This window comes from Gallus gallus, chromosome 3 (assembly GCF_016699485.2).
Source record: "Gallus gallus isolate bGalGal1 chromosome 3, bGalGal1.mat.broiler.GRCg7b, whole genome shotgun sequence".
Taxonomy (NCBI): domain Eukaryota; kingdom Metazoa; phylum Chordata; class Aves; order Galliformes; family Phasianidae; genus Gallus; species Gallus gallus.
Window position 1 is genome coordinate 33,410,758 of NC_052534.1, and position 27,178 is coordinate 33,437,935.

General features: G+C 45.0%; 1 protein-coding gene and 1 long non-coding RNA gene across 3 annotated transcripts; one reads left to right on the top strand and one right to left on the bottom strand.

Moving 5' to 3' along the window:
• Nucleotides 1-1,791: 1,791 nt before the first annotated feature.
• Nucleotides 1,792-4,696, bottom strand: LOC112532144. The gene is made up of 2 exons (XR_003074551.2): nt 4,249-4,696; nt 1,792-3,164 (listed from the first exon to the last, which is right to left on the bottom strand). It is a non-coding gene; the product is annotated as an uncharacterized LOC112532144 (long non-coding RNA).
• Nucleotides 4,697-5,013: 317 nt separating this feature from the next.
• Nucleotides 5,014-25,810, top strand: SRD5A2 (steroid 5 alpha-reductase 2). 2 transcript variants are annotated; one of them, XM_001235446.6, is made up of 5 exons: nt 5,014-5,395; nt 19,930-20,093; nt 23,188-23,289; nt 23,858-24,008; nt 24,535-25,810. In XM_001235446.6, exons 1-5 carry the CDS (start codon nt 5,112-5,114, stop codon nt 24,599-24,601), a joined length of 768 nt encoding a protein of 255 aa, XP_001235447.1. In that variant the 5' UTR covers nt 5,014-5,111; the 3' UTR covers nt 24,602-25,810. The 2 variants fall into 2 exon arrangements, with proteins under 2 accessions (XP_001235447.1, XP_046795338.1); XM_046939382.1 differs by lacking the exon at nt 5,014-5,395 and adding an exon at nt 5,477-5,763.
• Nucleotides 25,811-27,178: the final 1,368 nt, after the last annotated feature.

Sequence of the window (27,178 nt, forward strand, 5' to 3'; positions counted from 1 at the left end):
TCTGTTCAAGGTCTGCTCTGCCCTGGACTCTCCACTTCTGTGGATAAGAAACTCAGGAGCATCAGCTGAAAGTAGTGGTATGCTCCATGCAGGTCCCTGATTTTAACAGGGCTAGAACCTGCAGGGAAGGCATCTGCCCTGAAAGCCAGCATGGCCAGAGTTTCCACAGAATGCTCTGCTGGCTTGGGCCACCCACAAGTCATGTGCTGGGATGGCACGAACAGTCTGGAGGCAACCCCTGCTGTGGAGCTGCAGGCAGGAAAACACAGCAGCATAGGGGCTGCTCTACCTCACTTATTGCATGACCAGTACATGCAGGACCAGTAAGGGAAAAAAATAACATGAATTTTTAACAATGCATTTGGCACTGTTAATATCCATCTTAAGTTGTATGCCAACTTTAACCATACAGTCTGATTTTTCCCAAGTTTGGTGTCTGCTCAAATTTCTTGGAAAATGTCAGCCAATGATTCAACTGTTTCTAAAAGAAAATAGCTAACCATGTTAGAAAACAAAGAAAAAAGATGGGATTTTTTTTTTTTTTTTTTTTTTGAGCTCCTTTAGCACCCCCAAGCTCTGAAGCACTCGCATGACATTTGACAGAAGGTGGCCTTCACGTCTGGCATATGCCAAGTGAGAAGTCTTCAAAAACACTTGGTTGATGTAGATCAGGAGACACATGTTTGAGTTTATAGCTGATTTTCCAGGGGAAGCTGCCTGCAATGATAATGACCCAGCCTCTGGTGAGCAGAAAGGCTGCAGTTCTCTGCTGTGTGGACTCGGTGCTCACAACAGATACCAGATGAGGAAGATTCACTTGTGCTCCTCAAGCTCCCCCTGCTTTTCATTCTGTGATTTTCTGACTCGACTTCAATGAGCAAGATAGTTAACTTGAGTGTTTTTCCTCATCACCTCGTAAAATTTATTAGCTAAAGCACTGTAATGCTAACAAACTGGAATAGGCTGGGCAGTGAGAGTATAAAGGTACTCTCCTTCTCTGCTGAAAGAATTGTGTGCTCAGAGATTAGAGTACTAAAAGCAGCCAACATAGTAAGAATGTTACCCGATAAAGGAAGAGCAGTTAAAGCAGAGAACTGGTGGTCTGGCTCCGGTTGTGTGGCAGATTTGTATAGATGCCGCTCATGAGAAATAGAAATGAAAAGAAAACCAGACTTAAAACATTATGCCTCTCCCGTTTGTTTGTAGCCTTTTTGATTTATCCCAGTGGTGATGCAAACATCATATTAAAAACATTTTGCTTCAAAACTGTGTGTGCACTAGATTCAAGTGAAGCCCGTAAGACTCGTTCCTCCTTGTTCACATATGTTGGGGCAGACTGTCTTCCTGAAAACCTACTTTACTATATTTTCACCCAAAGTTTCTTTTAATTTCCTTAAGTGAGTATTTCTATGCATTTGTTTAATGTGAAGTAAGCATATGTAGTGAAGAGTATTAATAGCAGACCACAGATTTTACGTGGTGAAGATTTGCTAATGGAACTCTTGTTGCAAGTTACAAGCACTGACTCTTCCACGTATGAGAACACAAAAATGGATACTGATTTCTTTCTACCAGGATTTGGTGATAATTTTCTGAGATTCTCACACTTTCTTCAGCATCAGGAATACAAACAAGAGCAGTGGTTAGTTTACTAAAATTCACAAGCCAAGTTAATGCATGCTTCTAATTGCTTTTTTATGCCTGCCTGCACAACGCACAGAACAGTGCTTTAGAAATGTACTTTCATTAACCATACGTAGTTTAGGTCCTACTCTTTCACCCCACTGTGACTAAAGGAAAATGAAGATTTCTCTCTCTCTCTCTCTTTTTTTTTTTTTTTTTCATATTTCTAATTTCACCCACCGGTTTAAGTATGAAATGCAAAGGGACAGCAATCCAACTTGTGTCAAAAGATTCCTGTCACACAGTAAAAGACTACTTGTGACTGAGAGGGAAAAGTCTGCATCAGCTTGTGAACTCTGTGTACTCGCAGCATTATGAACAATATGAGGATAGCACAATAGAAAGAACCAGGAGTAAATAAAGTTTCTTATTCGGTACAGAATATGTAGGATGTAAAGCAAATGGCAACAGCAGCTGATAGGTCCCAGTATTTTTTCAACTCCAGTCCAGCTGAATTCCAGTCAGCACCAGAAAGAGATTTGTTCAAAATTGCATTGGTGCACACATAAATTCTAGAGATGTAAGGAGCCACCTTAGACAGCTGTTTATATTACTGCATATATATGCTCTTCTGTTCTCATTCACAGTTTAATCCATCAGTCTTTGCTACAGGTTATGTGTGTACAACTGCCAGAACTGTGCACCTATTGTTACTCTACCCCCAAGCACCAAGTCCTCTTGGGAAGTGACAGATCATCTTTTACTTTCACTGTGCCCTCCTGGTTTACAAGAGCTCTCGGGTAGGAAGCTTCTCTGGAGTGCAGAAAGACAATCGAACAGAACTGTACTGTTCATACCCAGAGCTACCAGAGCAGGGACACACGTGATGCTCCCAGAAGGTACAGCCACGTCAGAAAGAAGGCTTGTGCTTTGGGAACGTTACCATCCAGCCACTCTGGGATTCTGCAGCAGGCCATAATGGCTCTTGAATACCTCCCGAACTCAGGGAGGAGACTGGTAGTAGTACAAAACCACCCTGACTTCTACTTGCAATTTTCTTCCTGAATGCCTCTTAAATCTACAGACCCCTAGGTTTATAAACAACACCATTTTTGTTCTCAGATGATCCCTACTCATAAATTTCTACCTCTGACATACCTCATTTTATATGTCCTACAATTCAGTTCTTCAGAAGATTTGGGCTTTTCCCTTCAATATAAAAAAAAAAAAAAAAAAAAAAACCCAAAACACAACAAAATAACAAAAAAAAAACAAGCCAAGAATTCTGAAGTCTTATCAGATAGCAGCAGGGCTAAGAATGTACATCTTCCCATGTTCTTTTTCAAAACATATTTTCAGTGAAGTTTATACTGCCAAGACATAGAAAGCATTCTGAATATCAGTAATTTACTCGAAGAGAAGTCTGAACTCTACAAACTACCTTTTGTAACGTGATTGCGTTGGCTTAAGATCATTTCAGGGTAGATTCTTCACTGCCTGGTACTCCTTTGGACTGGTAAAACCAACATCTGTATAAGCAGCTATAGGAAAAATAAACTTTGTTTTACAATTCAGTTTTAATGATGCTGTACAACACGTATTCTTTCAGCACTGTACCTTGCCTTATCAGAACCCACTGATCTATACACAGAATGCTTCTGCAGAGCTGCTTTCACCTTCTCACCATAATCCCTGATGTGGAACTTAGTCAAGGAGGAATTGCTGGGGAAGTTCCATCCAGCAGTGGAATAGGATGGATACTCATTCAATTTATTTCAAACAATGAATCTAAACACTCTGGTCCTTCAGCTAGGAGAACATCTGTCCACAGGAAGACTTTAGAGCTCTGACAAGAAATAGGTTTTTCTAGGTTACTATACATTTTATAGGTTTCATTCCACCTTAGGATGAAATGACTCTTTTCTATGTGAACTGGAGAAAGTTTCTAACTAGCTCACTTTTTAAACATCAGATGAATTCCCACCCCAGTGTCTTCCAATGTAAATGAGAACCAGGCTCACTCAGCTTGAATCTAACCAACCAGGATCAGGGGACTACCTGAAGCAAGCAGCACTGTGACCTCTGCTCTTTACACCATCTCCCCATAATTTTTAGCTTGAATCCAAAGCATAGTTTTGAAGCAAATTCCACAGACATACACAACTGCTACTGAGCTTCTATTTGCTTCGTGAGCAGCCTCAAGGTGCATCACTGCGTTGGGTTTTTTTGTTCTTTGTTTTTGTTTGTTTGTTTTTTGTTTCATTTTTTAAATCAAACTAAACCAGAAGATAAACTCCATGAATACACATAATGTGTTTCTCTGCTGCTAACATGCCTCCAATCCACGGGATCAGACCAGAGATCACTTAGATTCATAGAATCATAGGATCATTAAGATTGCAAAAGACCTCTCAGATTATCTCATCCAACCACCAACCCATCCCCACTCTGCCCACTGACCACGTCCCTCAGTGTCACATCCACACAGTTTCTGAACACCTTCCAGGGACGGTGACTCCACCACCTCCGTGGGCAGCCTGTGCCACTGCCTCACTGCTCTTTCTGAGAGGTTGTTTTTCCTAATATCTAACCTGAACATCCCCTGGTGCAACTTAAAGTCATTACCTCTCGTCATATCACTGTCATCTGGGCGAAGAGGACGATTCCCTTTCAGGCAGTTGTACAGAGCAATGAGGTCTCCCCTGAGCCTCCTCTTCTCCACACTGAACTATCCCAGCTCCCTCAGCTGCTCCTGGTAAGACCTGTGCTCCAGACCCTTCACAACTTTGTTGCTCTAAAGTAATTCCTTGAAGTAGTTTACCCTGAAACTTGCGTATTATGAGCGCTACATCTTCATTTCTGGCTGTTTTACTATGGATTCACTACTGTTTTACGGTTAGCACGTCTGCACAGCTCTGCTCCAGAGCAGCTCTTCTTTTACACACAGCCGAGAGATGGCAAGTGCCACCTTCTTCAGCACCTCCTAAAACAGAGGCTGAACCTAAGCCTCTCGCATCCCACGTTAGCATCCCAGCTAGTACCACTCCTGCTCCACGAGGATGGCTTCTCCGGCAGTTTGCACGGCATCCAACCTTTTGCTGAGCTGTATCCAAGCACTTTCTTCACAATGACACGCATGCAGCAGGAATTGACGGTCTTGAGCCGCCGTGCCTGTGCGGTTTGATGTTCTGGCAGCCCTCGTGCGGGAGCTCGACTTAAAAAGCTCACGCTCGCTCAGGCCACGTGAGCGGGAGCCGGTACCCACGTCCGTTGCTCCGTAGCTGTCCGCTAGCACCCCGCTCCCCGAGGACGGCGTTAGGGCCGGCGGCGGGCAGCTCCCCCGGGGCGTCTGGAAGCGAGGGGCTGCGCCCTCTGACGGGCCCGGGCGATGGGAGGCAGCGCGGCGGGGCGGGGTGACCGCCGCCGCTCTAATAAGACCGGGGCCGGCACCGGCCGAGGGCCGCTCGCCTCGGCGCCCCGCGTCCAGCATGCAGTGCTTCCCCAGCCTGGTGCTGGCGCTCAGCTCGCTGCTGGGCGCCCTGGCGCTGCTGCAGCTCTCGCTCTACCTGCGCGTGCCGTCCCGCTACGGCAAGCACGAGGAGCGGCTGTGCCGCCCGCGGGGCCGGCTGCCCGCGCGCTGCGCCTGGTTCGTGCAGGAGCTGCCCTCCTTCCTCGTGCCCGCGCTGCTGCTGGCGCTGCGCAGCCCGCCCCGCCTCGAGCCGCTGGGCTGCCGCCTGCTCTGCTGCCTCTTCTGCTGGCACTACTTCTACAGGTACCGCCGGGCGCTCCGCGGGAGGCAGCGAGCACCTGTCCGTCCGTGGGGGCGTGCGGGGGGCGCGGCGGGGCGGGCGCCGCCGGGAAGGAGCCGGTGCTCGGCGGGGAGGCGATGCTCTCCGCGCTTTCCGGCAAAGAGGGAGAGGTTTCGCTAAGCCGGGGCGAAGTTTGGAACGAAACGAAAGCAAACGTTACGCAAAGGAGCGTGCGAAGCGCTCGGTGCGGGCGGGACGCGCGTGGGGACGGCCCCGCGGGGAGAAGGGCCGCCGCGGTCCCTCTGGCCCAGCCGGCACCGCAGCGGCGGTTTCTCCCGGTCCGTGAGATTCGGTGCGTGCGTACATCAGATATTCCGTCGTACGTATGCCGGTGAGTGCCGGCAAGCTTTGTTCTCGACATTAAAGAGCGCAGCCGCGACCCTCCGCCGGTGGCAGATAGCGCTTCAGGGCGCTCAGCGCGGCGCACGCAGCCCCGCGGTTGCCGTCGGGTTCTGCGGGCGGCGGGACGCGGTTCCGAAACGCGCACGGCGCAGCGCGGCGATGGGCCCTTCTGCCGTGTGGAGCTGCGCCGGCTCTACCTGCGCCCGCGCTTTCGTCGGCCGCGCACCTCACGCGGCGTTTCGGTGTTTTCCCGCCGGCGGTAAAACGGCCTTCTCACAAGCGGCGGCTGCCCCGTGTCCCTCTGCACGGCAGCGTACGGAGCTTCTGCAGCAAAACCTTCCTCCGCGGGTTGTTCTTTTTTTTTTTTTTTTTTTAATCCGAATTCCTATTTCTGTTGTTTTTTTTCCCCCCTTTTCCTTCCCAGAATTAAAAAAACACGCAAGGAATAGTGGTCCATAAACGATTCTTTGCAACCCACCCTCTCAGTGCTGAAAGCCCGGCTGCGGTGCCTCTACAGGTAGTGAGGGATGGAAACAAACAAATATTGGCTGTAGGAAACGCGTTTAAACCAGGGGGGAAAAGAACGGTTTCAAGTGCTAGAATATTTGACAGACGTATTAACCGTCACCGCCGGCGTCTTTTCGTTGCCGTGCTGAGCCAGCCGGAGGATGCTACCCGTGGCAGGCACGCTGTGCTGACAGAAATAGGTGCGCGGCACATCTACGGTAACGCGCTCCGCTGTGCTCGTGGGTTTGTGGCTGTTTCAGAAGCAGCGCTGGACGAGCACCGGCAGCCATGTGAAAGACGCGCTGCCCTGCCGCTACGCCAACAGCTTTCAGCCAGGCTCCGCTTGCCGTCGTTGCTGCGGGGCTTGGGCAGAAGCCCCGTGTTTTCCTACGTTTTGTTCCTCAAATAGTTCAGGGGCTCTCCTCACCTGCGGCCGGGTAATGCTTCTTCCCTTACAAAAAGGCTCTCACGTAGCCAAGTCTATACAACAGCCCGTTTTGTTTCTAATATTGCGTGTCACTCCGGTGTTATTCGCAGCAAACCGTTCCGAGATGCTTTCAAACCGATCAATATTTGAAGTGCTGCGCTATGTATCAGTGCTCCATTAGTATGTAGAAGAGCAAGAAAAAGAGAAAACGAGGAGTTTTTCTGGCTTAGGGCACTTCGACGGCACATTTGAGAAGAGGTTCAGCACTTCGATGTAACAGCCACAGTTTGTCTTCATATTTTTTCAAGTAATTCTCCTTACTGGCAATAAGCGAACAAGTTTTAAACACTTTTCCGATTACAGCCTAATACACAATTGGTCAGTGATGAGGCTGCATTGGCTCAGTGGAGGTAGCCCATTGCAGTCCTTTTGACTTTAAAACCGTGATGTGAATAATGATGTTCTGCTTTTAGTAATAAATATATCCCATTAATCTGTTCCTGTTTTTCCAACCGATCATCTGACGTTTGTGTTTTAGCATTATTTTATGCTTGTACGAAAATACCCCCTTTTGTACAGAGAAAAGTTTCCTCATACATCAATACATGTTTTAGTGACATCCTAGGCTCTGCAGGGAAGCCCTTCTTGTTCCTAGTTTTGTCAGACCTCTTACACCTAACGTTTCAAACAGAAGGATATTACAGAATACCACACAGGCTGTTACAGAAGCTGAGATTTTTCAGGGCCCCTGAGCTGACCGTTCTGCCTTCCCGCCCATCAGCCCAGCTGTGCCGCCTCAGGAGCTCAGGTTTGTCTGAAGCAGATATTTGGGTACCTCCCAGCCTCGGTCTGAGAGCCCCAGAAGGCAGAAAATCCATCAATTATTCTACAGAGAATCCGGTAGTTCGGTCTCGTGAATTCTGCTGCTGCCACTTGATGAGTTTAAAATGCGCTTCAGTTTGACACCCCTTGATTTCCTCACAGTGATGCTTACTGTCGGTTGCTCGGCGCTAATTTAAAGCGCCCCGTAGCATCCCACAGTATGTTCTGACCGCGATATCATTTACACAGTAATCGGATCGTCTTTCAGCCTGCTTGCCGCTGAGCTTGTCAGGTCCCCCGCCCGCACTTGTGTGATCCGGATAGTAAAGGAGCACGGATCATATATCTGACGAATTGGCTGCTGCACACGGTAGGGCATTTGGGAAGGCTTTGGGTTTATCTGGCGTCCCGGTGCCAGCCGTAGGGGTAGGACGTTACCCCGCCTGACACGGAGCGGCGCAGACACGCGGTACTTCGTCAAGCGCGCAGTCTGTCAGGATCGAGTTACCCTTTCACAAATTTAGGAACTGCCTTAAGCCGGCGTAACGAGGGCGTCGTGCTTTTGCACGCCGTTTCACGTAGCCGCGGCGTTCGGAGGTGCCGCTCTCAAACCGGACTGAGCTCCGCCAGCCCTGCTCGTTCCTTCTGCCGCCGCTAGGCTGCAGCCGCCCTCTTCTTGGCTTGAGGGAGAAGGTGCGCTCCGCGCGGCTTGGGGAAGGGCCGCAGCCAGGCTGCGTCTGCCAGGGGAATCCCACATCGCTCCCCGCCTCTTTGCCTGCCGGCCTCGGTTAGCCAGCTCCTCGGCTCCCTCGGAGCGCTCTTGATTACCGCAGCGTGGTGAGAATTTAATCAAATCCAAATGGCTAAACGTCCCGTAAAAATCGGAACGTTATCGCGTCTGGTTTAGGTAAGCTCACAGCTTCGCTTTCGCACGGGTAGGCAGAGAAAAGGAGGGAGAAAGTGAGAAGAGCAGTAGACGCCGAGTCCGCCATCGGCAGCGGTCTCTGAGGAAAGCAGCCGCAAGCAGGAAACGACGAGCGCACAGGAATTGTTCCTGGCGTAAGTGACTTAAGAAGGATTTGGGTTTGAAAGGCAGTTTGTAAAGGGGCCGTGTGGGAAGAGCGGCTGAGGCCCTCAGGTGGCGGGAGGAAGCCTGTTGGCTGCGTTCCCATTTTGCAGCCCCGCTTCGAGAACCGAGCGGGGGAACAGAAAATAAGGGGATGAGAGGATGGCATCGCAATGGAATTCCGTATAGGTCTTAATACTGCATTTCTCTTCGAACCACAATTGGGTAAAAAGTGAGAAGGACAGAGAGGGACGAGAGGAGATGTCGCCTTCAGCAGTAGCGAGGGGAAAGTCTTGTCTCTCTGAGCTACAGAATGTTTCACTCTGCGACTACAAATAACATAACATAACATAAGACTGAAACGAACTAAGGGGCCCGCTCTTTCAGAGACAGCTGGATCCCCATCTCCCTTTGGTTGCAGGTGACCCATGTGGTGTGCCTGTACTTGGTTTTCTACAAACCAAGATCTCCTTTTAAAAAATCCGGGTAAGTATTTGGTATTGGTTCATAAGGGTCACTCTACTATTTTCATGCATTCTCTCCTGCCCAGTCCACGAGTTTAAATTTTTGCAAGTCATCGCAGTGAGTTTCAGTGATGCCAGCCACATCCTATTTCTCCTCAGGAGTGAAAATACTAGATTCACTGCTGTTTCCAGTCAGGTTCCTGCATCAATGGTCAGCCAAAACATCTCTTTGCATGCTTTGCCACAGAAGCGTAAGGTGTTCACACATCTAGTGCTGGTTTTGAGTTTGCTTCATTGCAGTCTCCTCTAGCATTACTAAACACTCTCCTAGTTAGTCCCTCCTAATGGAGTACTAGCTGATTGCCTTCCTTGCTGTTAGTACAAATGGGCTCATTTATATGTTCTTTTCCCATTAGAAAATAGCCTCACATTACAAACACCTGCAGTTGTTGCCCAGCCTACAGTGTGCCAATATAAATTTTCCTTTTATCCCTTGGAATGAAAGAAAATAGGTGGGGGTAACTCAGACTTTTATCTTTCTTCACACCTTTCCAAGATGGCATGCCTGTTATTTGGTACATTTCTACATGATGCCAATTTTTCTGTGCTATTTTGTCATTACCATGCAGCTTAATAAACTATTACGGTTCTGTATTTATAACCAAAGTTTTCTTCCCAGATAGGTACCACTGTGTCCCCTTCTCTTGCTCTCTGTTCCCTGTCATGCCCACCACTCCCACTGTGCTACTAAGACCTAATTACCACACCTGGATGTTCAAGAAGGTTTTGTACTCCTGTGTGCTGCCCTGTATTACTATTTAGCATTCCAGGTGATGTTTGCTGTTTTGCGGTCAGTCTGCTGCCCTAATCTCCATATACTTGGGATCTGCTCTGTCCTCTGCAAGGGAAGTATGGTACACACAGGGCAGGCTGCCGAAGCTTTTCCTTTGTTCAGTCCATTACCAGATTCCTGCTGTTGAAATGAGAAGAGTTGTAAAGGGATGAACTAAGACAGAGAAGAAAAAAAAAAAGACTAAATTATATGCAGGCATTTCAGTAAATGTCTTTGCTTTAAAATAACATTAATTCTACCAAATAAGGATGTTTTGATCATGGAATGTCAGTGGTATTCCCTTATTAGGGCTGCTCTTTTAAGTCAGAAATAAAATGCAAGGGAAAGGAGCTAAGACTCATTCCATAGGCGCTGCAGGGCATTTGTTGAGGACTTTACTGTTTCGAGGTCCAGAAATCAGTTTTTCAGATTTCTTATCATAGAAGAGACAGCCTTTATGGGGGAAGATGGTGCTTTTTTAATGAGCCAGTAAATACAATTTGACAAAAGGAATTTTTCTCAAGCCCCTCCGTGCACTGAAAAGCCTATATGCTTAGGTTCTTTCCTAGTTTTGGGGAAATCAGGTGAAAATAAAAATCTATGAAGTAACTTTGTAGTATTACCATTATAACCATATCCACATTCCAGAAACTGCATCTGTTGGACAGCCATGGATGTAACTTGTATTCTTGGTGTCTCCTTCAAAATTGAAGTCAGCACTTCACGGTCAGCTCTTATTCATGCCATTGGTTTTTTTTTGGCATTATGCACATTTTAAGCAATTACTGTCAAGGATAAAGTGCAGGAAGAGTAAAATTTCATTAAAAATCTCTGAGAAACGCCTCGAGAGCTCACTGCAGCCTGTGTGGCATGCAGGCTCTTGTTTGGCACTGGCAAAAATGCACAGCTAATGGTGGCAACTACGTTGAAAAATATTGTTTTGTAGCTGAGAATTTGCCCTCTTAAATAGTGTTACTTTGTTCTCTGTATCTGTTGTATTTTCCATGGAAATAAACAAAAGGCATTACTTTCGGGGTAACTTAGGTCTATACAGCCCCAAACAATTCCTATTCTCTCAAAGCAGCCTAGGCAAGCCAAAAGGTTGGACGCCCATGGGATGGATGTTGATAAGAAAAAGTTATGAGGAGCAGCGGGGGGAACTGGAGGTATTTGTTCCAGGGAAAAGGAGGCTGAGGGAAGACCTCATCACTCTTTATGGCTCAACAACTCTCTATAAAGAAGGCTGCATCGAAGAGAGTGCTTGTGTCTTTCCTCAGATGACAACCGATAGGACACAAGGCAGTGGCCTCAAGTTGTGTCAGGGGAAGTTTAGACATTAGGAGGAATTTCTTCGCTTGGGGAGTGGTTAGGCATTGGAATGGGCTGCCCGGGTAGGTGGTGGAGCCTTTGTCCCGGAGGTCTTTTAAAAATATGTGGATGTGATGCATGGAAGGGAAGAGGAGATGTGAGAGGGCAGTGTTGGTGTAAGTCGGGGGAGCAAAGGACACTAACACTGATACTTTCTACATAACGAGTGGTTCACGTAGCAGTTTTATGTGCTAGGAAATGTAGCTAGGCAATCTCATGTGATGTGTATTTTGGAAGGAAGTAAAGATAACTGTGAATCAGAGATAGCCCATGGTAGCTCTTTTTATTACAGGATATTAGCGGATATTAAGTCTTCTGGTCATTTTAATCTAAGTGTAAACTCAGGCCATGACATGGCCATTTCTGATTCTGTTCCTCATTGTGCCTGTACTGCCATGGATGACATGAGGTCATACGGGTTCAGAAGCAGTTTGTATTACTACCTTTCCAAATGCAAGATATTTCAACCAATGCTCTTCAAAATGCGAACCTAGGGATTTAGAAATGAAAATCATTTTTTACCATTTTGGAAGTAGAAAGACTTTCTATGTAACAGCTGCAGAAATCAATCAGGTTGAATTGCTGTTAGAAGGATATGTGTGAGATTCTGACTCATAGTGGCAGGATACTGCCAATAAACAGAGATATTTAAAATTAATTAAATTGAACGTGCTCAGCAATCCTCAAGACCCAGGATGCAAGTCTGTGCAAACGTGGGACTTTAGGACATTTCAAAAACTTCCTCTAACTTTTAGACATGCAAGTGGGAGTTTCATGTTTTTTGCTTGTGTTTTCCATTTTCAACTTCTATAGTCTACTGGCAAAAATGGTTACACTAATAATTTTATACTAACAGTTCTTCAAACACTGTGTGGGTCCCAAGAGTTCAAGTTCTTTCCTGCTTTGTCATCATAATGATATATTTGGGTCTCTGAATTTATGTTTTCCTTCAAAAATCAAGTTCACCCTCACTGTTTTTGAAATAGCTTGAAGCAGAGATTCAGCTGAGGACAGAGTTTGGTCTGAAAAGTGGAACGAGGCTTCATGTTTTTAATCAGACTATCCCAAGGCATTTGTTTTAACTAAGCTGACTGTGCATAGCTGTCAAAGATGAAAAATTATTTGAAATGTTGTTATTGTTCAACTAATTGTGTTTTTGAATATCTGCAGAGAACAACTCCACTAAAAAGGCTTTAAATCTTATTTTTTCAAGGAAGCACTAGGCTCCAAACCTGGACATATAGATAGATAGATAGATAGATATAGATAGATAGATAGATATAGTATTTCTGGTCATTATGGTTAAGAAGAAGAATTCTCTAACATGTGACAAGCCTAAACTGCTGCAGAGGTATAATTCTGAATCTTTCAGTTTCTCAGAGCATTCCTTTGAATAGTAAGAAATAAGGAAGATGACCCAGTGCTGCACTTTTGAACCCTGTGGGCTGTGGTGAAATGGTCAGAAATCCCTCTGCCATTATCCTGCTGCGTGGTGAAAGACAGAAGCATTTTCAGCAAAGGTAGGGCCTTAAACTGTTTTTAACAGGATCATCTGTAAAACAGAGCTAGAGAAAAACTGCATTAGATTATGACCTCATTTTCTCACTGTTTTTTGGTTTTTTTGGTTTTTTTTTGTTTTTTTTTGTTTGTTTGTTTTTACAGCAACACATAGCTCACGGTCTCAAACTGCTTAATGTAGCTGAATAAACAACCCAAATGTGCCAAGCCTCCTCATTCGGGGGTGAGACTCTCAGGTAGTAACTGTCTGTCATCCTGTGCACTCATGGCCTTAGGTCTGTATCTCAGTCTCTCATGGCCCCCAGTAATCTGTCCTGCTCTGTGGTCTCCTGTGCCAGACACAGCTGCTTGGGCTGAGCCATGAGGCACCTGGGGGCCGGTTCTCCATAGATGGGAGCAGTAAGCCTGCTGCCCCTGAGCACATGCTCGTAGCTCCCCCAGAGTGGACAGGCTCCCCAGCTAAAGATGGAAACTGGAAAGCCTCCTCCACCAGGTACCACACAAACCAATCACATGGGCATTTAGGACAGGGGGAGAGAAAACCAGGAAGTCCTCACCTCCCCATCAGTCCATAGGTGCCTGGTGCCGCTACTGGAGATACTGGACAGTCTGTACTGCAGCAGCTGCATAGATCAATGCTGTTATATGTCCCGGTTATGCAAGGGTTTTGTGGTTTATAGTGACCTATGGAGGCTGTGCAAAGCCAACAAAATTCAGAGTTAAATATGTAGTAACGCCTCCTGTTTATTTCCATGGAAACTGCAACAGATACAAAGAGCATAATTAAACTATTTGATAGAGTAAATTCTCAGCTACAAAATGCTATTTTTCAACATAGTCACCATCAGTAGTTACCAGCAATGAACAAGAGCCTGCATGCTGCGCTTGTAAAGATCTGCATGACTGTCTGGAATGTAGCTTATCTTTCATGTCATTGTCACCACAGCTGAAATGCACCACCCACTGCCTCACTATGCTCACATCCACTGTTTGGTCTCCAGAAACATTCAGCAAGTGCCAGTGAATGTCAGTGAGTGTAATTTTTTCCACATGGGGGAATTCAGTGACACACCTTTGCTTCATACACACTTCCATGTCAGATGCCGTTGTGTCAGAGTACCCCTCTGCTGCCATCTGTCACACAGCAACAACATGTAACGGAATATTGGTGAGAAGGTTCAACCTCTACTGCCATACCACCAACATCCACCACTGACATTATAGGCCAAAATAGTAAAACATGTGGCATTACTTTCAGAGCAGCCCTCTAATACAGCACAGTGCATTTTCAGGTACAAGTCAATACAAGCTACATGAAGTCTGTGTCACTGTGGAATCATTTCCTACCATAGGATCTGGACAATCTGCTGTAGAGGGGGCAAAGACCTGTTTGGATGCTCAGGAGAAACAATTTTGTTGCTAAAGATACTCAGCCGTAATTGCAAAGGGAGAAGGGCAAACACAAAAGAACTACAATGAAAGAGAGAAAGAGTGCAGTTGTTGGGTAGAAGAGACAAAAACAAAATGAAAAAAAATCTGAGGAACCATAATGGAAGCAAGAATCTGAAGAAGGACAAAGAAGGGACAAAGTCAGGAAGGCTAGAAGAGCAAAGTGGAGAAAGATCAGGAGTTGAGGCATAAAAAAGAACAAAGAGAGAATTACTGGAGTGGGAAAAAAATCATTAAGGGTATCTCGAAGACTACTTTCAATGTATCTTGCATTTCTGCTTTCTGAACGGGTATGGAATCTAGTGTATGTTGGTAGGAGACAGTCTGACCAGCATGTAGCTTTGGGGACGGTTAGCTTACTAAACGCCTAACTTTCTTTGGCTGCTTCTGAGCCCCATGTGGACTGTTTGTGGAAAATAATTAAGCTTTCTCTCGTAAGTGCAGTTGCAAGAGCACTGTTTTGTGCATCCTTGGATTTTGTAACATTTTTTTTTCCATGCAGATGTGTCCTTTGTTCTGCTCATACTCTGAGCCTCTGTGAACTCTTTGAACTCTGCTCCAGTGGAGCTGTGAGCTTTTTGAAGTGCACAGAATAGTGTCTGCTCAAGTTACTCTGGCACACGTTTCATGCTTTTGGCAGACAACCATAGTTTAGCAATAGGAACGAAGTGATTTGTCTTCATAAATATCAACTGGTTATTTCTGGAGAAGAAAAGAGGGAGATACCTTGCTGAAATATATGATCTAGCTGGCTAAGCCTTTGACACACCATTGCTTAGATAAAACAACAGACATTCTGGTAGTCTTTAAGTACCGCTGTCCTTTTGATACCACCAATTAGTGGAGACAAGCATGAAATATTGTGGTTGGGTACAACCACAACATCTTGTCACGCTGACCCTAGTCTTGTCCTCCACCACTCATACAATTTTAAATCTGGACCAAGATGAGGTAGGGTTTCATCTGACATAGCTGACCGGGCTTTGAGTTCAGGCTGCAGCCTGGATAAAACGTTTTGTTTGTGCTGTGGTTTCTTTTGCTCAGCTAATTCACTGCTCCCCAGCTCTCTGTCAGTGTCTCCCTCTCACCAAGACAGCTCCAAGTTCCATTCTCAGCTCCTCCAATTTTCTTCTCAGTGCTTTGGCCTGTAAGGATGACATTAGCACAGGAGAGGCCTGCACGAGCTCCAGTGCCCGTAATTATCAAGCCTGTGACAATCTGGAATTGCAATTGCAGAAAAAATTACAGAGAAGAAGGAAAGAACATCAGTCTAAGGACTGATTCTGATGGCTGTTTGTGTGGCCCATCCTTACAAACAGTGATCGAAGTTCCTCAAACCCTCCAGTTAATATTTCCATCTTTGCAGTAAAGTTTAATACAATTGTATGTTGCTATAATGGCTTCCACAGTTTTTTTTATTAGTCAAGTTAGTTTTTTTATTAGCCAAGGCCTTCAGTCTTCCTACATAGGTCACACTTCCTAGATCGCACCTGTTTTCTCCAGGCTTTGCCTCTGTCTCTTATGAAGTGCAGGGTTCAGCTGCATACAATATAAGTTCCTACCAGCACCATGCAAAGAGGAACTAATTTGGGTGCCTCCATTAGCACTTCAGTTTCCACATCACATTTTAACATTTGCTTTTGTAACACATCCTAACACTCTCAGATGGTGCTAAGCTTGCTACCTACCAGTACGCCCTTCTCCATCCAGCCAGTTCTCCAGCTCAACTTTTGTGTTTGGCACACTTACCCAAGAGCTGTGTTTTGCCATTGTCTTCACTGAACCAAACTGATTCTTAAGATTCTTAAAAACATGAAACCAGTTTTTATTCTTTTTATTTCAAGATTGTTGTTAAATCTATTCCTCACTCTTGGTGTGCTCAGTATCCCCCAGAATTGTGCCAGCCACAAACATATTAAAAACAGCCTTTTTTTTTTTTTTCCTCAGACAAGGAGACTGTTACAAATAAAAACATTTGGCTTTTTAGACAAACATTCATCATGCCATATGTTGTGGACTCTGGCACTTTGCTGTGTAGTCTCTCTGGTGAAACCATGTGTCCGTTCGGGACAGTCTTGGTTAGCTTCACCTTTGGTGGTATCCCTTGGTTATTAAGGGGCAAAATATTTTGAAAACAATAATTTGTACTTCAAAATGGAAACCTTTGAGAAACAAATATATTACTTTAACTGAACACTGACTGTAGCTTGCTGATCGACTGTGACTTGCTGGTGCAACCTGCTAATGCACCAAGCCCAAGAACTTTGTTCTTGGCTTCCATTTAGGAAATGCATAGTAATTAAAGTGTGGAACTTACTGATATATCTGCTAAAGCCAGTAGGAAAGACCACAATGATTCAATATTTTTCACAATTCAATGCCTTTTTTAAACTGTGAAAAGGAAGAAATCTTTCTTGGTTCTAACTGGCTGTTAATCACTGGAAGATACCAGATTTTTCCAGTGACAGCTTCAGAAGTATTGGAAGACAAGAGAAAGCAAGGAAATAATTTGTACACAGACTTTCAAATGCTTTTGAAACCTGGATGCTGTTGTAGTGAATTTACAAGAGCAAAAATTTGTTCTTTGGAGTCAAGCCAACACAGTCCTTCCTCACCAATGAAAAACAAATCCCCATTATTAGGTCCTGTTCTTTTCCTTTCTGTTTTTCCAACAATATGTATTTTATTAAGTGTAGCACATCTAATAATTCCTGCATGTAACTATGTGAAAAGGACTCCCTTTCATTCCTACGCGGTATACATCCTTCTGACTATGCTAACCGTATAGCATACCTAAAATTTGTAACAATCAGTCATGCTCTTCTGGCTAATACTAGATTGCCAGAATGACTGACTTCAGGCATTTGTAGTGTTGGAATTTAGCATTACGATGCTCAGATTCCTTAGATTTTTCTGCAGCCAAATGCATATTTTTTTCTTTTTTCTTTTTTTTTTCTTTTTCCACAGCAATAATTTTTAGTAATGTAGAAGCAGCATTTTGTTTTTAGGCACTCACATCAGACACACATGCTTGTGCAAATTATTGTAGATTTCTTACAGTAATCCCACTTTATTCACATGCAATCGTAAGCAGCTGAGCTTTTCTGATCCAGCACCAAGAATTCAACCTGAACTCTGCATTAAGCTGCGTGGCTGAGAATCTGAGTGCTGTTGCTGATCCCCTTTAACTGCCATCCATGGTGTCAACCTTCCTGGGATAGCTTCACCCTGAAGCTTTGCTGGTGTTAAACACTTCTCTATTCTGGGGAGTTAACTCTATCATTTTTAATTTGCTCAGTTTGTGTATTAGATGAGGTATGAGCCATGATGAAGCCCTGAAGTTACCATGCTGGCTTACGGTAGAGGTACATGACGGTCAGTGACTGCCTTGGCAAAAGTCTTTCAAAATAAAGTGCAGTAAATGGTGGTCAGCCAGCCAAGGGAGATGCTGCCTTCTGCCTCTCTGAATTGGAACGTGATTTATCCCCTGAAATATGAGAATGAATATGCATTCCAAAGCCCTGGACTTTTTCTCCTCTTTATTAAAGGGCTTGCCTTTATTTATAACCTGTGGCTATCTCCCTCCTTCTTCCAGTCCTGCTCAGCTCTTTACTTCAGTGTATTTTGTGTATTGTATTAAGTATGTTTATTAATTTCATTTGAACTTGCTTCCTTTCAGTATCATGAGAACACTTGCGCACAGTTATTCAGCTCCCCCAAACAGATTATTTTCTCATATTCAGTGCTATTTTTTATCTCCAGTATATCTGCTATCTTTAATCTCTGCTCTTAATTCAGCAGCTCCAATGGTGCAGAATGAAAATCTCTTCCAGGTCTCTTCTTATTTTGCCACTCTGAAGCCTTTCCCCGTTTCTGCTGTCTTTTACTCGGTCAGTGCTGCCCAGGCGCCCCATTCTCCATCACCCTTTTTCTCAAGGACTCCCAAAACCCAGACATGGTGCTGGCTGTTTCAGGGTTTCCTCAGTCCTCCTCCCATCCCTTGATCAGATTTGTGCTTGCACCCCTTCTCCAGGAAAGGTGAGTGCTCCTATGAGAAGCCTTCATCCAGTCCTGAGCCTGTTCCTAAGAGACTGCAAAAAAAGGGTGTCCTTATGAACAGGCTTCAAGTTGGATGAATTTTCTAAGTGGGCCACAAGTAGCTCAGTGATTATAGATTGAGCAATTTGTTTTAGGTAGAATACTCAGAAATGAACCTGACACGATGGATTTACCATTTTCTTATACGGCTGGACTGTGAGCTTGTCAGTAAAGTGTATATCCTCCTTATTCCTTTAATTGTAGTGACTAAAAATTTGTCCAGAGATCTTTGGAGGAACCTGGAAGTAGGATGTGCTGCGTGTTTTTTTTCCTCCTGGTTTTCCCCTCAGTTCGGGTGAGAGTCTCCACAGTTTTCAAGGGAGCTGCTATACTCCATGTAAGATGAAATCTGATGCAATGACATCTTGTTGTCTCTTTGAAACATGCTAGTCTGGATAAGAAATGACAGAAAAGAAGACGAATAATTTATTATTCATTCATTTTAAAGGAAACTGCTGGCAATGGTTTAGTCAGATGCAGTGCATTTGGCCAGTAAAAATGATAAAGGACAAAAGGATTAGTCATCAATATTGCACTGAAAGAAAAAGGTCAAATTTGTCATAGGTCTAAATCCAAAAGGCCAATTTTTGATCTGCTCCTCTAAAATGGTGGCCTTTGATCTTCTTTTGATTTGCACAGGGCAAAATAATCTCAGCAGTGATGCAAACACTTCCATGTACTATTTAATCCTATCAAATGTCCTCATTTTATTTCAGTTGCTTTATCAAAATCCACCAGGAATAGTCTGTGTGCCCACAATTCAAACTGACAAGTGTTGTATTAAAACAGAAACTTCTGGCACTGTTCAGATACAGAGAACCAGAGAATCCAGACCTCTGGATTTAGTCAAGCAGATTTCCCTGGAAAAATAGCTTCACAACATGGATTCTTCAATGAAATCCTGACGTGGAATTTCAGAAGTGCTATGAGGTGGAATTTCACTGACGCCAGGATTCCATTCCCTCTACTAAATAAACAAATAAAAATCTGACACACCTTGGCCAGGGAAGAACATATATAACAACCGTGTATATAACTCGTCCACTTCATACTCCTGAGGAGGATGTGGTAGAGGCTGGGAAAGGGGACTTTCTGTCAGGCTACATACCATGGAGGATGGGAAAACCAGAGTAGTAGCCTTGAACTCCACCCTTCCACCATGGGCTAAAGCCCTCAGAGGTCAGCCTTGGTGGCGGGGTCAGGAGCATCTCACCCATACAGAAGCTCCTCCACCGCGCTTGTGGCTTTTTTGGGAAATGTATATTGCAGATGGCCCTGCCCCACTGAACGTGCTGTTTGTGGTTCAAGTTCCTCCTGTTACCAACAAGGGAAAAGGAAGGCAGAGAGACATTCTTGAGGCCACGGTGCCTCTGGATGAGATTTCCAGCTTCCCGTGTTCCATCCCAAAGGACCAGAAAAATGTGGATACTGGCAGTATTTCTCTTGATTCCCCTTTGTTGCTGGTCTTGCTTTGTTACGGTTGTTTTCCATTTCTTAATGCTAACTTTTTTGTATTTTGTTAAGGTATTTCTTCCTACCGCAGAGAACTTGCAAATACATTGTTATCATGAAATGTGCTGACTTTGTTTTCTTATCTATCTTAGGACATTTATTTACCCCTTCTTCACTAGAGGCCGGCCTTTCCCACTGCAGTTGCTTTTCTTTGGCACATTATTCTGTGTCTATAATGGCTTCCTCCAGGGGTACTACCTGATCTACTGTGCTGAATACCCAAACGATTGGTGCACCGACATCCGATTTACATCAGGTAATTACAGCTGCAGGATTCCCAAGATCTAATCTCCAAGCAATTTGTCAGTGCTTTGAATTACATCCTAATCTTCACTGAACATGTGAGTCAGATCAGTTGTGATGGAAATCAGCGTAAAACCTGCCTGCTGGCCCAGATACAACAACTGAATGTGCAGTGACATTTATTCTTGCTAGACAGCCACCACTGAAGGCTTACAAGGTAGGGTATGGAGCACAGTCTCAAGTCACTAACCTTGTTTTCCTGATGCCGCCTGAGCAGGGATGTGCCCTTTCTCAGCCAGATGTCCACCAAACAGTGGCCAAACAGTGCAAGGGTAAACTCTGGCTTTCTCTCTCTGCCAGGGAGGTGTGCACTCAATGCAGCCATTCTGACTGACAGAGTGCAAAGCCCCAGCATAAATGGGGCTTTAGAGACAAAGGGTTCTTTTTTCTTGTGTAGGGCACATGGGCAGATTAGAGATCGTGCACAGTCTGGTTGTATGTTAATAAGGTTCCTTTATGTTCTGTACCTTAATAGCCTAGCTGAATTTCACCCTGTAGAAGCCCAGGGAGAATAACTGAGCAAGGGCACCTAGGTACATTACACAGTTGGTGCTGCACAGAGGATGGTTTTTAAATACAGATGTGGAAATAAAATTGAACAGGGAGGTCAGAAGAAATGTTTTGCATACAGCAAGTGCAAAGTAACCAAGGTACTTTCCATACGCTTTTAAAGGCAGTGGATAAAAGTTCAGTCTTAACTCACAGCATCCCATCTTAAAAATCCTGGACGTTGTGCAGCATCAGCTCCTACAGCCATCAAAGAACACACTACATTACTTAATTTGGATAATAAATATACATACATATGTGCGTGATGAGAAGAAAGAACTAGAAAGAAAACAGTATTGGCAGTGCTTAAAACATCAAGTTAAAACAACATGTTCTTCTACAGCTTCTTCCCAACTTTCTGTTACTACTGGGAGTGCTGAGGATTTACAAGCACTTTGGTTTTTTTTGCTCTGCTGCTTAGCACGCACCACCTCTACTCAATTCCTGCCTTCCCAATCACTGTCAGATGTGGCTTTCTCAGTGTCTAATGTGGCATGAAATGTAGGGCATGTCACCTGCAGAGTTCCTCAATCGAGTTTTTCGGCTAAATGAAGTCTGGTCAATGAATCTCTCTGGCCAGAAACTGTCAGCAACCTTCAGCAAGTGAGTGGTTGCTCCATGTTTGTGCCCACAGCTCTGTCCAAATGGCCTGACTGGTGGTGGACTGAGCGGCCCTGGGTTGTAGGTTCCTCTCCTTGTTCTGGTGATCTGCTGTGTTCTCTGGACTTCTCTTCTCACAGCTGTAAAATGAGAATAATGAAACTTGCATATAGCTCAGTAGTTAATCAGCAGTAATGTCTGCAGCTGTGGCTGGCTGCTGTCTGTGTGGATATTGTATGGAGCCTGCCCTGCTAGCTTGCTCTTCTTCATTTTTCTCTGCTGTAAAAGAAGCCTCAAGAAGAAGCAAGCAGCAGCTGACAAAGAAGCTGGAGGAAGGTACAGTGACAAGCCTCTCCTGCAGTGGCAGGCAGAGGGCCCTTTTTGGCATCAGGCTAACCTTTCCAGCTACCTTGTCCCTCAGCAAGCCCAAATCAGCCTGTCTTAGGTCCTTTGACTACTCCCTTTCTGTAAAGCTGCTGTCAGGATCCTGTCAGTTGCTGCGTTTTCTCTCCAGCATCCACTTCTCTGTGATGCTGCCCATCCCTGGCCCTCTCCTTCTCCCAACCCTATCTGGCCTATCCAATACCTGACTACCTGATATCCCTGGGGACTGTGAATACATAGCTGCTGCTCAGGCTCCCCCTGGCCCCTCCTGAATGACTGATCTTCTAGATCATTAATGTACACACTTGTGGGACCCAAGAAGGAACACACAGTCCTCCCATAGTCAACCTTTCAGTAGAAAAGTATTGGCAGCAGCAGACTATCCTCACATCTGCTGCTCCAGCTGGTCGCACACGATACCACAAAGCTCTGTTCTCTGGCTGAGAATGGGACATACAGATATACCAGAGCATGATGGCAGAAAGCCTGATGAGCAACCACAGTATCTACAGACCTGTGTGCAGAAATTTTTCTTGACATTTCAGTCTTTCTTTCTATGGTAGTCTCTTGAAAGCTATCTTCTCCATAGAAGATATGAAAATAGAATCTTGATTTGGTTTTGGAACATGCACCTATCTCTGATGCACACACCATTTTTTCCCTCCCTCTTGATGTTCAGTGACTACCACAGAGATGATCAGAGGGCTGGAGCATATCTCCTGCAAAAACAGGCTGAAGGAGCTTTGCGTGTTCAGCCTGGAGAACAGAAGGCTCCAGGGACACCTCACTGCAGCCATCCAGTGCAATATGGGAGCTTATAAGCGGGAGAGAGGCTGACTTTTTACATGATCTGACAGTGATAGGATGAGGGGGAATGTCTTTAAACTGAAAGAGTAGAGGTTTAGATTAGATGTTAGGAAGAAGTTTTTTTTACTCAGAGGGTGGTGAGATATGGGCACTGCTGCCCAGAGAAGCTGTGGGTGCCCCATCCCTGAAGGTGTGCAAGGCCAAATTAGACGGGGCCCTGGGCAGCCTGAGCTGATGGATGGCAGCCCTGCCCATGCCTGGGAGTTGAGACTGAATGTTCTTTAATGTCCCTTCCAAGCCAAGCCATTCTATGATTCTATGCTGTTTGATGACAATGGCCAGGTGAGAAATTTGGTTTTTCCTCACACTAGCTGAAAGTGTTCTGGTCAGCCTGACAAAACAGTCTGCTCAGGAGGGTCATCTTTACGTGCAGAGTTGGTCACCACATCGAAGCTCTCCAGGATAGGTGATCTTATCGCTGACACAGAGATACATGGTTATCTTATCACCATTCACTCATATTTCTCTGGATCTGTGACCTTTTCAGTAGCTGTACATCTTTTGACTAGAGAAAAAGCATCCACCCACATCACATTAGGCCTCATATCTGCCTGCTCCAAAGATAAAGCTCACAAATGTTCTTGTATCCCTTGTGCAGGGATACCAGGAGCTATCTTTCTAATCCATTTCCCATTTATCTTTCAAAGGCCTCCTCTTATTTCTGCTGGGAATGGGAATCAACATTCACAGTGATCTCCTGCTGCGCCAACTGAGAAAACCTGGGGAAGTCACTTACAAGATTCCTCAAGGTATGTTTTTGTCTTAGTGAGAAAGACTGGACGTAGGTCAGAGCTATGAACCAGGAAATGCCCAGTTCTGTAAAGAAACATGGATGGGGATCCAGGACATTCTGATTTTGGTGTTGACTCCTGCTGGCTTGCTTTGGATGCTCATATCTCCTCAACCATCACCACCTCTGCCCCATTTTTCACCTCCAACACTTACCTTCCTCTTGCTGTGATTAGCTAAGATACAGAACTGAGATCCAGATTTGGCATTCCCTAGAGGTAGTGGAGATTCTAATAACTGGCATTTATGTAATTCTAATAATGGTTTTCTTAAGCCTTTCCATTTCCAAATGGAAATAAACAATTGTGAAAGTGCTGGAAACCTCTTGGTTTGAATAACCTCTGATTCTTGTACAAGATCTTTCTTTGTAGTTTGTTCTGGCTCCTCTGGCTTCAGGAAAGTCATTTTAAGTTTCTCATACGGGTTCTGAATAAGAAAGGTAGAGTATTCAGTTGCTGACCTTAAGGAAAGGAACTTCCCATGTGCATAAGATGACATAAGAATTGCATATTTTGTCTTTCACTGCAGGGGGGCTGTTCACTTATGTTTCTGGAGCCAACTACTTTGGAGAAATCGTGGAATGGTTTGGTTTTGCCATCGCTACCTGGTCCCTACCAGCCTTCACCTTTGCCTTTTTCACTCTTTGCTGCATTGGGCCCCGTGCTTACCACCATCACAGGTATCAAAACTCGAACTGCTTCCTGCAGCGTGCTGCCTCTTGCTCATGGAACGCATATTGCAAAATGCCAGGGAGGGGGCAGAGGGACAGGGCTGGAATCCAAAATAAAACTGAAATTTAATGTTATATACAAGAAGCATATTAGCCTGTTTGCAACTGGGTGAAGGTACAGCAGTGCACTGGAAAAAACTGTTAAATGGGCCTGATGGTCATTTAAGTAGCTCTACTTACATCACTGCTCCTTCCACATTAAGACATCTTGTCACTGAGCCTGGTAAACATGACTTTTCCTGAGGGTCCCCTGCTGCCTCTGCAGCACTTTGGAATTGAAGTGCTCCTGTGAGCTGAATTCCTGAATTAAATATTGGTGTAAATCTCTTGAGAATGTCCTTTTGCAGAGTAACACAGAGAGGTTGCAAAGCAAGGTAGATTGGAGGCATTTTAAGGTACCTCAGCTGAGCTGTATTGAAACTGTGCAGTTTTCTGGCTCATATGCACCTTCATTCTCTTGCTTGTTCTCTTTCAGGTACTATCTCAAGACATTTACGGACTATCCAAAATCAAGGAAAGCCTTGATTCCTTTCGTTTTTTAATGACTTGGATATGGACTCTGTATCCTGTTTTTATAGGGCTTTTTCCAATTCCTAGTTTTAAAGTTAGGTCTGAGGATAAATAATTGTACAAATGATAACCTGGGGTTGTAACAGGCAAGAAGGCCATGCGGAACTGAAGTTCTTGTTTTTAATTACAGGGGAAATTGCAGATGGTTTTGGGTAGAGGGACTTCCCAAGTAACATACTTGCTTGTCTGTGGAGTTCTACCTGTGGAAAATGAGTATGACTCCACTGACATAGAAAAAGCACTGGCTAAAATACAGTGCAGAAAAGGAGAAAGCAAGCCCATGACTTCAAGAGAGAGTCTTGGGCCACTCCAGTCTATAGCCGTTCTGCAGCTGCTCCTTCCTGCCCCATGCCATAGCACATATGCCCTCGTGGCAGTCTCCTTTGTCAAGAAAGCAACTCTACCCTTTATTTTGCATCTAGAAGCAAAGTTAGCTCCCAGAGCCACAACGCAACAACAGGACACTTGTGGGCATGAGGCTGGGAGCAGTGTGTTGTGGCACAGAGGTAGCATGAGGTATGTGGAGGTGCAAGCATCTTGAGCTGTCATTCACAAGCACATTGTCTGCATTACTTCCTTGAGCAATACCCTTCTCACTGCCAGACAATTAATATTTACCCACCAGAATTTTTTTTTAACTGTATGTCATTAAAATAGTTGCAGCAGCAGTAGAACTATTCCCCTTCTGACAAATTCAGAGGTCTTTTCAGAATAACAGTTTGTTCACTCAAACCCACTCAATTTTTATTCATAAAGAAAACTTGAAATGGTGATGTATAACAACAAAAATAATGAAAATAAAAAGCTCTGGGTTGAAGGAAGCATTCTCAGACACTGGCAGTACATTTTGTCTAGGAGGAACGTTTTCAGATACTCCTATTAGGAAATGATACACGGATATTATTGAATTTCCACAAGGGCACAGTATGTTTTTTCATAATTTTAGAATATAGTTAGGAACTTTCCAGAAAAAATGTCATTAACCTTAATAGGAACAGATGTCTCAGAAAATGCTGGTAGTTTTAGTTACCCTTCACAGCACAAAATCCTGCTAAGAATTATGCTGAATGTCTGGAAAAAAAAAAGACCAGACCACATACTAAACATACTTCATGCTGCTAGAGTAACCTGATGGGCTGTATGCAATTTTCTCTGAAACACAATAAAATTTATGTAAAGCATGGAATTGTGATGGTCTGTAATTTACTGTTTACAGAAACAAGCCTCTGTGACGTTGCTTAGAGAACCCTGCTCACTTTGGCTTCCTTCTTCTGGGCAAACCCTCCCTTCGGCTACTCTTGTTAATTGTCCTCGTATCCTACAGCAGAGTGGCCTTAGGAAGCTGGGTCCCCTTGCACTGATCCCTGTAGAGCACGTGGCAGAGCTGCATGCTTCACCAAAGAGCCATGCAGGCAAAGATGAGGGCAAGGTGAAATAATGCAACAGAAAAACTGTTGTGGTCAGGGCTGCAAATTTCACGTTAGCACCACAAATGTATTTTCCTTTGGTTCCCTTCCTTGCGCCTTTCCATGTGGAAACGCACAGGGACAGGAGTTCCCTTTGTAGTGTTGGGGAACAAGGTGGCTGGTGGTGGCCAGAGCTCAGCTAGGAGGGAGCAGCCTTGCCTGCTGCCTGTCCTAGGCGGCCCTGAGGCTCTCATTGCAAGCCCCAGTATCCAGGTGACTCCTACTTGTGCTTCTTCTTCCCCCAAACCTGCAAGTAGTGGAAGAGCAGATCGCCTGCAGGGGCCAGTGTTCCTACCTGCTGCCTCCATTTACTTCTTGGGTTTGGAGAGGAAGCAGTGACCAAGCTCTGCCCCACTGTTTGGACCAGAACAGTATTTTGCACAGACTCCTTCATCCCTCTTACCTACCCCTGCTCTTAGAATCAAATTGTTCCCTGAATTTTTTTTCTCTTGCTCTGTACTGTTGATCTAAAATGTCTTCACCCACACTCTACTGAGTTCCTATCACCTTGGCCCAGTATTCAACCTAGGTTTAACTTTACCCTTCTAGTCCTAGTGCACAAGCTTGTCCCATCCATATCAAAGGAGAGTTGATACAAGGCTCATTTTCTCAACAGGATTTAAATATCCCTATCAATCAGACCTTTACTGCTGGTTGGCCCAGGCCCAGATATTTGCTGGTCACGGGTCCCAGTGGGAGCTCCCTGCAGGCCAGGGACTGTGGGCCCTGCAGGTCCAGTGCCTTGGCATCAGCCAAACTCACTGCACCTTGGGGTGCCCAACACTTTGCCAGAGTAATTCCATCCTCTGTCGAGGGTTGTGGGCAGGAATAGAGTGTGTGTATGGTAACTGTTCAGTCACGGCCTGAAACACTGATTGATCACCTGAGGCAAGCACTGGGTCAGCCATTGGCACACAGGTGAAGGCAATTCAGCTGTGTGACCAGAAGGGGTGGAGCCTGGCTGCACCTCTCCTAGATCCCAGTTAAGGACTGACTGTCACTGGGGAAGGATTTCTTTCTGGAGATCCCTCCCTTTGGAGCTTTCTACTGCAGGCCTAGGACATGGGTGAGCATTTTGTTTAT